The 12,544-nt window shown below is 38.5% G+C and overlaps 1 protein-coding gene across 1 annotated transcript in view; it reads left to right on the forward strand.

Moving 5' to 3' along the window:
• Positions 1-12,544, forward strand: part of TRHDE (thyrotropin releasing hormone degrading enzyme) — a 203,504-nt gene that overhangs the window by 131,062 nt on the left and 59,898 nt on the right. The window contains exons 8-9 of the mRNA XM_035544377.1: positions 4,239-4,304; positions 6,810-6,997. Coding sequence (XP_035400270.1) covers positions 4,239-4,304; positions 6,810-6,997 — 254 coding nt within the window. The remainder of the gene's footprint in view (positions 1-4,238; positions 4,305-6,809; positions 6,998-12,544) is intronic.

Genomic DNA, 12,544 nt, shown 5'->3' on the forward strand with positions numbered 1-12,544 from the left:
GTGTGGTTGTTTAATTTTCATGTTGAGACACTGTGCCAGGACCAGTGAACTTTCTACTACCCCCATGACAAAGAAAACATTTAAAGATAGCATTACAGTGAGAAAGAAAAGGGGAGCTGTAGAAGAGCCCTCTAGAATCTTGGGTAGTTAAAGAGGTTTTCATGATGTTTCTCTCCTGACACATATGCTAGCTGAAAGTTGGGAAAGTGGCTGAGGCTTCTGTCCATGCTCCAGAATACTCCAGTTGATGGAACAGCTTTTCTAGGTGATAGACATGCAATTTTGTGATGGGAAGAAGCCTCGCAGCCAGATGGTTCTGGGCATATGTGTTTATGAGAAAGCTGCTTTAAGTCACTTTACCTCCTTTGGAGCTGTGCAGAGCACAGCTTAGATTCAGGCAGCTGTGTTTTCAGTGTCATCTTCCTTTCATGTTCTGTGGATTGCATCTCTCTTCTTTTTGCTTTAGTTCTTTTCTATTCAATATAAAGGCAAAAAGGTAGTAAATATTCCTGTCCTGGAGAATTACAGTGAATGAGAATATAGCTTCTCTCCCTTTGCAAGCTACTTAAGATTTAGATATGGGTCTCCAGCAGGAAAAATTGATTCTATTCCTGCTTGTTCCATCCTTATAACAGACAACCAGGGTATGGATAGATCTTTTGACTCCTATTTTAATATTTTGTGGAATGTACTTGATGCTGATATGTGTAAGCCCTTTCTTTTTTGAAGGTGAAGGACTATCCATGAAAGGTACTGCAAGAGGAGCTGCTAATTTGGAAATGAAACTTAAGGCTGTGGGTCATGGTAACCCTAACTAGGTTCAACCCTAGCTAGCTTTGAAGACATTAGCTTGGATGGTGGTAACAAATGTAAGTTGGCAGCATAGTGGGGAGTGTCTGGGTCTGGTGGTGTCCTCAGTTTAAAAGCAAAGTCTGGTATGACAGCACTTATAATAGAGATCTGTAAAGCAAGAATGGCTTGGAGAGAGTAGAGTAGGAAGCAGTAGTTCCCTGCCTCTTCTAGAGCCAAAACTAGGGAGCACCAGATGAAACTGACTGGCAGATGGTTGGAACAAAGGCATCTTCACACAATAGATCACTGAAGAGTGAAATGCTTTTTTATGAAGTATTGCAAATGCTCAACATTTTTATGGGTTCAGAAAGTGACTGGCCAAATTCATGGAAGATTACTAAATTCAAAGATATTAATTTGCTCAGGATTCCTTGGGACATGAAGTCCTGGATGTTGGAAGAGTATACTGGGGAAGTATCGCTGTGTGCTTGCCCTATTTTGTACCCTTTCTAGGTATCTGCTACTGGTTATTGTTGAAAACAATATGCTGATAAATGAGGACTTTTGATGGGACTTGGTTCAGTAGCTTTATGCTTTTGTGCCTGTAAAAACTGCACTCAGATTTTGAATTGCAATGTAGATTTACTGTCAGAAACATGTTTTGATGCATACTGTCCCTTAGGACTGCTTTTTCTGTAGTATGCATTAGGTAAAATTCCTGTTTTGAGTTAATGTGTATGGTCTAAATACAGCTTTAATGAAGCAATGAAAAAATGTATAGTCGAATTTTGTGGTACAAGGACTGTACTCTTATGTTGTGTTTATCTTTGTATTTTCTTATTTCATGGTAAATGTTATGATTATCTTTGTTTTCCTTAATATAAAAAACGTGTTAGATTGGAAGATAATGAATTTTTAACCATTGGTGTTGAGCTACCTGTGTATTGGTAGCTAAAAAGCAAAGTAATAGGACAGAAGCATTTCATCCCTTTGTAGTCTCTGTGAATGCGAAAAGTAAACATAAAATTTTATGTCTAATAGTACGTTGGTTAACAGGATTATTGTGAGCAAAGCATAAATCCTCAAGTGTTCCACCCATTTTATTTTGCTGTGTAATGATTCTGAAAACAACTCTCAGAAGAACCAAAACATGCAGTGTTTTCTAGCACCATTTAGAGTGCACATGTATATTTGTTGTTATTTATTTACCTCGTCCTACTTTTGTTTATTCCTATTTTAGCTTTTTAATTTGCAATTCAACTTCTTTAGCTTTGAAAGTTATTTAATATTTCACTCTGCCTCAGATGACTTTGTATTTTTAGACAAAATGGAAGCACAGTGTGCTATAGGTGCAGCCTGTATTATGTTGTCTTTTTTTTCCAAGTTATTCCCATGGCATTGTTAAGACTCGTACTGTGTTTAGAGAGTCAGTGTTCTCATTTAGCCTTCCTAGCCTGTGATTAAATGGGAGTTGCTGCCTGTTGTACTTTGAGTTGTCTGACAAAAGCTAAATCTGTCACAGGTGCTACAATTTGTATATCAGAAAATTTGCTTTCCAAACACTAATTATTCCCAAAGTATCGTACTTCACACAAAGCACAGATAACAAAGTCAGCAAATTCGTCCCAGTTTTATCATTGTGCTGTAAATTAGGGTCTGTCTCCTGCCATTGTGTAAAGTGAATATGGTGGAAATTCAAATGCAGCGTAACCCATTGATTTACACTCTCTGATGTGTGGTTTTTCACTTAATTCTTCCAATCAAAATGCTGGAAATATATGTGATTCAAACACTCATTGCTGAATTTCACTTCTGTATTTGAACGAGCTGTTGTCTAGGGACACAGGAAGGTGGGAAACTAAGTGTTGTTTCTCCAGATGACTGTGAAAAAGAGAAGCATTTTGGGCCTGAACAGAGCAGACCCAACCTGGTGATATGCTTAACCTAATAATTTCAGAAATTAATTTAATATGATGGTAGCTTATCAGGCATTATATTTATGATTACCATGGGAGAAGAATGGACTCTCAGTCATTGAAACTATGTCTGAAGAAGTGAAAGCATTCAGTTTATAACTCCCTCAGACCTTCAGTCGTGTATGTTGTGAAAATACACATGTATACCTGTGCAAAAACAGAGTTTGGTTCCAGTCACCTCTTTTCTTCTGTAGCATTCCACTGTGAAGGTGGAGAACCTTTGTGGTAATCTGTTAAAGCCTGAGTTGTCTGTAGTAGGTATTTTGACATTGACGCATCAGGATTTCCCTAGATAAGAGTTTGTAGTTTTGATGATAGGCTATTGCTCAGTTAAATCTGTTATAATAAATCTAGCAATCATCAGGGTGGATCTAGAAGGAAAGACATATGAGGAGCAGCTGAGGTCCCTTGGTTTGTTCAGTCCAGAACAGAGCAGTCTGAGAAAAGGCCTCATGGCAGCCTGCAGCTCCCTCACGAGGGGAGCGGAGAGGCAGGCGCTGAGCTCTGCTCTCTGGGGACAGCGACAGGACCCAGGGAATGGCATGGAGCTGGGACAGGGGAGGGTCAGGCTGGGTGTTAGGGAAAGGTTCTGCACCCAGAGGGCGGTCGGGCACTAGGACAGGCTCCCCAAGGAAGTGGTCACAGCACCGAGCCTGCCAGAGTTCAGGAGGCGTTTGAACAATGCTCTCAGACACATGGTCTGATTTTCAGGTGATCCTGTGTGGAAGCCAGGCGTTGGATTTGTTGATCTTTGTGTGTCCCTTCCAACTCAAGATATTCTATAATTCCATGATCTGCAAATAATTAATTAAAACAAATAACCACCACCACCACCTATGAGTGATAGGAGTCTCTTTACTTGCAATATAGAGTAGATGAGGAGTTTGAGTGCATTTGTATGAAAATGTAATGAAGCATTTACAGTTATGAAGATCTAGAGATCTCCAAACTTTGGGATCTTTTTATAAGATGTAATACTTTTCTGTAATCACCCTAGGCCAGCTGCACACACACTGGCTCGATGATCCTTGTTGGGTCCCTTCCAACTCAGGATATTCTGTGATCCCGTGTTTCTATGAAATTATTCACACTAGACACAGAATGTCCTCATTCAAATAGCAAGTGAAACTATGTTTCAGAAGCTTCTCCTCTTTGCCTAGGAATCCATACTGAGATTAGACAATTACTTTAAAAGTATATTCAAAATATTTAGCTTATAGATTAACTTACACAGAAAATGAAGAACGTTGAATGTTGTAAGTGAAAATTCTTAGCAATAATTTTTGCGTTGTAAACTAGCTTAAGAAACTGTTTATTTACTTCCTTAGGATGAACATATTGTATATTTCTAGATTTCTGACAAATGCAAACATTAATGTGATTTAACTTATACTAGCAATGATTCACAGCTCTAGTTGTTTGGCTTGTGTATAGTAATACTGATTTGTATTTGTATTTTTATTTCTGTAGGACTATTTAACCATTCACAAGTATGGCAATGCAGCCAGAAATGATCTCTGGAACACATTGTCAAAGGTAAAATGCTTTAATCTATTGCACTGAGGGAGAAGCAAGAATTTATTGTAGTATTTTCTTGGCAAGGTTAGGACTGAATAGAGCATAATGAGATTGTCAGACCCCAGAGCAAATTTAAACATTAATACAAAGAAATTCCATTTGAGTTAACAGTAGCAACACTGAAATGTTCCCCCCCCCCCACACACACACTATTTTGGTTCTTTGTTATGTTAGAATATATTTCCTTGTTTGTGCTATGTCACTGATGTGCAGTAAAAACTACTTTGTGGAATTTGCTATGATTGACTGTAGTGGCAGCAGGCTGAGGCCCATAAGCTAGAAGGCACACGGAAGTGCTCTTCTTTAGCATCTACATCAGGTGTGTTTGTGATTTTGTGTGGAGTTATGATTCATGTGAAGGACAAAACTATTAAATCTTTAAAGTTTGGTCTGAACAGGTAGCTATTACTGTACCGTTTGCAGAGAATAATAGTTTCTGTGTCCATGCTCCCTTTTGTTGCTACAACAAAGTTTGAGTTTGTAGACCCAGGTCCAGGAATCTGCAAGGGCAGAGTTTAATTTTCAAAAAAGTGAGCTAATGATGCCTGAATTCATTACCTACAGAGCTAGTCTGGGCGCTCCAGAATAGAGACAAAGTATAAGCCAATATAGAGGACAGTAAGGGAATTTTGGCACAAGTACGAACTCAAGCCATACGTAAACATGGCAATCTAATTGTAATCATTGACACCAAAGCTGGGATTCAGCTGGAAGTCAAGACATCTGCGTTTATCTAGATAAGTAGGTATCTATGTATAAGCTCCGGTTCAGTTGGACTAGATTCAGTTACGTGTTCATAGACATATAATAACATCTTCCTTAAGGTGTTGTACCAGGCTTCCAGCTACAACATGAGATATTCATGTCTGCTGTAGCTCTACCAGCTCTGTGAGGATGTGTTGAATATTGCAGGACGTTTCAACTGACTGGATAGGAACAACTGGAGTCCCAAAATTTAGTCAATATAGTCAGCAGAGTATAGAGAGTGATCCAATTGACTAGCCACTAGATGATGAGCCTCAACCATCAGCTGCCTTAAGATGAGCCCGAACTGACTGTCGATAGTAGTTCAAATATGTCAGTTTTGTTCAAATATGTCAGCTGGTGTCAATTTAGGTGCTGTAGGGTGTTTTAGATATCTAGTTAGGGGCAGTAGATTTGATCCAAGTTTTGTGGGAAAATCTGTGCCCTTCTGGAGTAGTAGGTCAAGATCAAAGAGCATTAGCTGTTTATGAGTGGGCAACTGAACTGAACCTTATGTCTGCACTGACATGAGAGTTGAGATGTGCAATATTCTTTTAGGCTCTTAAATCTCTGTCTTAATTTGAATTTGAATGTCACTGCAAAAGTTTTTCTTGCTTCTTGCTTCTCACGTGGTAGCTTTCTCTGTTAAAGCCTTTGCAGAAGGGCTTGGCAATGGGAAGAGAGAGGGATGAACACACTCTTGAAAGAACAGCAGAACCCACAGCTAATAGAATGAAAATGAGACTTCATTCTGGGCCATAAACACTAGGGCTATACTGTATACTCAAATATATTGTTAAGGCTAATAATTCTGTTTCCCTCACCTATAAGCACATGTGTTGCCTGCTGCTTTGCTCCTAATGCACTGCAATTGCAGCTTCAGTTCTGAAGACTTCTTGCTGGGTTCTGCTTGTATTCATCAGAGGTTCATTCATCTGTGATCTAGGGCTGTTCAGCAGCTAGACACATTTCTGTTGCTGAATAGCAAATGATGTCAGTCATTCTCACATCCAGTCTCATCTCCCATGAAGCCATAGATTCTTTTTTGTTTCAGATGAAATTCCACCTGTAAACCAGCCTTTTATTGACATGCTATGTCAAATACGGACACATTAATCCTATAGTGTTGTGACATGCAGTTTTTGAAGGAGCTGGGGATATCATTACATACATGGTCTCACTTTAGGCACAAGGGACAATATTTTCAAATTACCAGACATTTGATTTTCAGAGCAAAGAAACTCTGTACTTTCAGAAATCAGGCCCTTTGAACATAACATGCCTTACTGCAGGTACCCTAAATCAACTAACACTGTTGACAATTTTTTTTTTTTTTTAAAACATTTGCTGGTCAAGAACACCTTTTGGAAACAGCCACACAATTTTTCTGTGACACTTGTAAAGACCCTGCAAAACAGGTTGTTTCTTCCTTTACAGCAAAAATGCTTGAATGATTTGGAAAACCTGGCTATGATTGTGGCTTGTGTCTCTGGCAAGATTGTTTAATGTTTGTTTTTAAGATACCCAGAGACTGTTGGTGTAATTATGTAGAATGTATGTCTATACTGAGTGTAAACATGGTTGTATGTACATGCTTGATATTTATTGAAAACTCTAAAACAAGTTACACTCTTCTGGGATAGAAGAAGAAAAAAGAGTTTTACATGTTGGATTGTGGCATTGCTTCAACATACTAAAACCTTTCTTTTTTTCTTGAAGGCTTTAAAAAGGGTTGGAAAATCTGTAAATATCCAAGAAGTAATGGATCAGTGGACACTGCAGATGGGTTATCCTGTTATCACTATCTTGGGAAATGAAACTACGGACAATGTCATAGTAATCTCCCAAGAGCGTTTTGTTTATGATAGTGATGCTAAAACCAAGGATCCTGACTTTGGAGACAACAGGTACTTACATTTCTCAATGAACATCTTTCAAGAGGCTGTAGCTGTTTAAGTTAAGTGCTTCATGTGTTATTTTTATGGCTTCTGCTCTTGCAGAACCAGTAGCATGTGGTGACCCTTCCATTTGAATTTTAGTAAAGATTAAGCTAGTTAAAGTAACAAAACCATTAGAGTAATAGAACTAGATAAAGCTTTAGTGGGCCAATTTGCATTGTGACAACTCTCTCTCTGACTTTTATGCAGTCTTATGTCATGCATCTGTTTCCTCTTCATTTCTTTTGATTTTGGCACACTCCATGAAGTAACTTGCAATGTGGCTGAAAGGTCTGATAGTTTAAGTGATTATTTGGAGTGGACCTCTCAGTGCTCATACCTTAAGTTGGCAGATGTAACCATGTATCAGATAGATAAATCACTTGACTTGGGAAGCAGTCAAGACCTGAACTGGACCCCTGTATGAGGCAGGGGGTTCTAGTAGTTCCATTTTGAAGCTAGCTGAAATGGTCCTACAGGGACCGTTCCACTGACTGAAATCAGTAGGCACTTACACACCTCTGGCCCTGTTCTTTTTCCGCTTACTATATCGATTCCTTGCCACTCACACCTGACTCCGCACAATTCCTTTGTCCCAGAGACAAGCTGACATTCCTCACTGATGCTGGGGAATCCTCGTCCTGTTGTTTAAAGCAGTTTTGATGTCATATTATAAGGCCAAACATATAGAGCTGATTCTAGAGAATTACAGTTCAACCTTAGAAGCTTCAGTGTTCACACCTCTTGCTTAGTGGGAAAGAAGGCATGCTCTTAACCTTGACTTCTTCATGTTTGTAGCATAGATTTAAATCATTAAAAGGTGAAATTTAATACTGGATTTGGATTGACACATCTGGAGTTTATAGAATATTCCTACTGAGGAATGCCTAAAAATATAGTTAAGTTTATTGGGAAATGTTTATAAATTAGTTATTGTTTTTTAGAAGATGAATATTACAGAACTCAAACATGACACAGCAAATTGTTGTTTTCCTGGCTGTATTGGAACAACCTAGTATAATATTAAGCATATGTTTAAATCCTGGGCTGAAGTAAGTTCCTTTGTGAATGGAGTATAAAACAAGTGACTGTGGACTGCTGGAAATGTTCATGACTCACAGTTTAGTGCAGCGTAAGAATGATTCTTCCTTATTCACTTAAAAATTTCTTTTGTGCACCTGTATATACCCATATAAAATACAAGTGGATTTTACTACTCTGTAAAAGTGGGATTACTGGTTTTTGATTGCTTAAAACAGAGATGTTAAGACTTGTAAGTACTGTGGAGACTTTCTCAAATAGATTTGTCAGGTATTCAGTATTTATTGCAATAACAACTACTGTAATTCATAAGTAAAGACTTCTGGGTGTGAAAGTGTTTTGTAAAGTGGAATATTAGGGGTGAGTAGACTCTTAATAGTTTATTTTCATATGTGAATTACAGAATTACAAATGTTCTTGGAGATCATAGAATTACAGAATGGCTCAGGTTGGAAGGGACCTTAAAGATCACCTGGTTCCACCCCCTGCCACAGGCAGGGATGCCACCCACTGGATCAGGTTCCTCAGGCTCTCATCCAGCTTGGTCCTGAACACCTCCAGGGATGGGGCATCCACAGCTTCTCTGGGCAACCTGTTCCACTGCCTTACCACCATCTAAGTGAAGAATTTCCTCCTAACCTCTAATCTAAATTTCCCCTCTTATAGTTTAAAACCATTCCTCCTTGTCCTGTCATTATCTGCCTAAGCAAAAATTTGCCTCCATCTGTGGATATGTGGAAGGATAGTGTTCTGCACCAATAGGTCAAGGTATGCTGGCTTTCTTAGGAAATTTTGCCTACAAATTGTATTACAGTGATAAGTTCTAAACATTGGAAGTGAGATTTAGTGCTATATAGTGGACAGAAAAAGATATCAGAATTGGCTCTGCCGAGAGTTTACTGTCCAAGCAGACAATACAATACATAAGTGTTTCTCCTCTGGGAAGTGTATTTCCTGTTCTCTTCCCCCTTTTGTTTTTCTCTGTGCTTCCATGGCATTTTCACCACAAATGAGGGGAAGCTGCTTGCTTAAGGAAGGCTTTGCAGGTGGGAAGTTTACTATAGCCAGTTAGATGATGGAGCTAGTTTGCTACTTCCCAGTTAAAGTTATTTGAAAGTCATGTTAAGTAAGCATAAATACCAAAGAGAGGCGCTGTACACTCTTAGGAAAAGGTGAAACTTGCCTATGCTATTCACCTTTCACAAGTAACCCACCAATTTATATTAAAGTCCTATGGCTTAGTTATAAATTACAGTCTAGGGTGTTACAACAATGAGCGTGCCATTTGTTGGTGCACTGCCCACAGGCACATGTAGCTTGATATGCACAATGGCTTTGTGTCATTAAATGTCCTTTCCTACCATCAAATGAAGTAGAAAAACAAGAATGACATGCTGAAAATGAATGTAATCTTTTTGTCATCAAGTTTTTTTTTTTCCTTTTCCTTTTTTCTTTCTTATTTTCTTTTTTACCTTTTCTTTTTTCTTTTTTCTCTTTTAATTTTTTTCTTTTTTTTCTTTTTTCTCTTTTCTATTTTTTCTTTTCAATATTTTCTTTTTGTTTGTTTGTTTTCTTATTGCTTTTTCCTCATTGAAAAGTCACCGTTGCTTCAATTCTTGTGAAAACAGTAGACAGGGAAAGTCAAATTAATGAGATGCCATTTGATAATTCATGATAAATTACTCCATTTAGTTTTTAACATTGCAAGAGATGGAGTTTATGTGACATGATAAAAGGGGCCAATTTTTCTACAAGTACACAAAGTGGGGCACTAACTGGTATTAAAACAAGACTTTGATGGATGCTCAGTGCAGCGTTCTGGCCAAGGGAGCAGGTCATTCTGGTCAGGAAAATGGGGGTTCAGTGGGGCTGAATAGCACAGGTAAGTGTTGTGGGAGGCACAGAGGTGTATATAAAGTCAGGCTGCAGGCTTGGAGGGGTTAAGTATCAATGGTGTAATTCACAGTCCAGTAGAGTTGGTGTTCCTCTCCCCTGAGTGACCCATGAATTTGGCCTTAAGATGCATGGACCCTTGGGGAGCTGTAGCAGGCACTGCAAGTAGCGGGGAGCAAACTGCATTTATGCCACATATGGGGCCCTGCTTTTGCAGGGCAAGTGACATTGGCTTCCTTAGGATAGTTTATCTCTGGATTAATCATGGTTATAGTTTTAAACACTGTAAATAGTAGAGCTGACACAACAAATGTACGTGTCCAGGCCTTTCCAGGAGTTTATCATCTAAACAGACACCACAATATGCACTGGAAAGCTCAGGGAAACAGGGAAGGGCTCTGTGTGCATCTGCCACACAATCATCTGTTATCCAGAGGTGGGGCTGTAGTTTAGCATTGCACAGCAATATATGTCAGTACTGTTACCTTCAAAGTGATGAGAAGTTAAAGCTGCTGTTCAGATCCTTTCTAGGGATATTTAACTTTGCTTTCCTTTAGAAAGTCAGTTTACAGTAGATACTTCAGATGGATCTGCATAAGAAATGGAAATAAAAAGGGAAACGAACATTTCAGAACCATTCTACTTTTATAAAATCTCTTTGCTTTTCTGTATGCTATATAATTATGAAGCAATTAACTGTTAAAAATGAAATGTGAAGTAGCACATTTCATTTTTTTCTTGAAAATCAGCAGCAAGCAGATTTTTCTGAGTGACAAACGGTTAAAGTAAAAGCTGTTGATAAGTTTGACAATGGTTTATTCCTAGTCTATTCCTATAAATGACTTTAATTTTACTGCAAAAGAGAATTATTACATATACATTTTCCCACTTCATGTACTATTGGACTCATTGTCACCCCATAACTGCAGAAAAATATGTTACAAGGGCCATGTGAACATAACATATGTGATTTATTTGTGTGCATAGAATTGACTGTATGGCATTCCAAGCTCTAAGGTCTGGCCTGGAATTACAGAAGGCATACTGTTTCACTTCTTTGCAAACTGCACATGGATTTTTCTTGATGCTCATGCCTTTACATGATCCATACTTCTCATTTATGAGAGAATAAAGCTAACAGTGACAGACACCGTTTTTGGAATGCCATTCCTCAGAAGGGCCAAAATCACTGGGCTTTGATTTAAATGTCAAAGCCTGTGGTTGATATAATGATTCAGTAGCAATTTCAGTTTATCCAAGCAGGAGTTTAAACTGCTATAACAACTCTGTAGTTCATATTCTACTTCTGAGTAGCAATCCTTTAGTTATGTGTAGGTTCAATCCTGCACTCATGTACACCTCTCTGAGAATGCATTATGCTCTTACATCATATAAGGCTAGAGGGGATGAGGTGAAATTCCATCTGACAGGGTTCAGTGGGTTTCCCTCCTGACAGAGAAAATGATGATTTTAAGGCACCAGTCTCATCCATCATTACAGGAATGGCTCACAGATATGACAAGAAATCTTATGAAAAATAATCTGTGGTCTAGACAATGAACTAATCAGTTTTGATGAAATCCATAAACCATTTATATGCTGTATTGAAGAGCAGATCAAAGCTTTCTGGTTATGGATATAAGTTTTGCCTTTTAAAAATATGCAGAGCCTGTCTCTTCAAAAGTGGAGAAATAACTTTTCCAATATTATCAGAATAATTAAGTTCATATTGCTGAGGTAATATTAACTTGTATAGTGTTCTTATCATGCACACAGCTTCCGTAGCCAATCTTTGCTTGTTCGTGATAAGATCCTAAAGGGAAATGTCTTGCTAGGCACTGAACAGAGCTAGCTGTGAGGAAAGAGAAAAAAGGGAAAGGTACAAACCTGGATATGGCTAGGGTATTCATACATGCTGGAGCATGGTAATCCTTGGTGCCTTTTTCCAAGTGGTTGGACAAGGGAAAGTTTGGTGGAATGGTGCAAGACAGGGACATGACCAACAAAACTAGAGCTGCATGGACTCATGAGTGTAGTAGTAGCATGTAGTAACAACAACAGCTGAAAGGCTTTACAACTGACAGCAGAGCTGCTTAGCAGTCACTCCACTCCAAGATGAATGATTAACTGCAGAATTTATTTCCCTTCAAGTCTCTTCTGAATTTCCTACACAAAGCTCATTTATGCAGGCTTTGCAGAAAAAGGGCTATGCTTGTCCCTTTACTGATAATTATTTGAATGGTAAAAGCATTCCTGCATTTGGATGTTGTCATGAGTATTCTTACCTATAGGCATGACATTATTGCTTGAGCAGCAATGGAGAAATTACTCTGTCCACTTACCTGCTGGGGGGCTGCTTAAACCTAAGCCAAAATGTTAGGAGCACGAGGGCAGTGCTGATAAGTATCTTTAAGATCTTACAGCAGTCATGGAATAATGTGGTAAATGTAGTATTAATTATGTAATAAAAAAGAGCGGTAAAATGGATAAAGTTGTTCCATAAGTTGAGGAGAAAGGGCTAATTCATTTACCAAATATTTTGCATATGGTAGACAGACCTCCCCATCTCTGGGAAATATTCTC

Source organism: Cygnus atratus, chromosome 1, assembly GCF_013377495.2.
Source record: "Cygnus atratus isolate AKBS03 ecotype Queensland, Australia chromosome 1, CAtr_DNAZoo_HiC_assembly, whole genome shotgun sequence".
Lineage (NCBI taxonomy): Eukaryota > Metazoa > Chordata > Aves > Anseriformes > Anatidae > Cygnus > Cygnus atratus.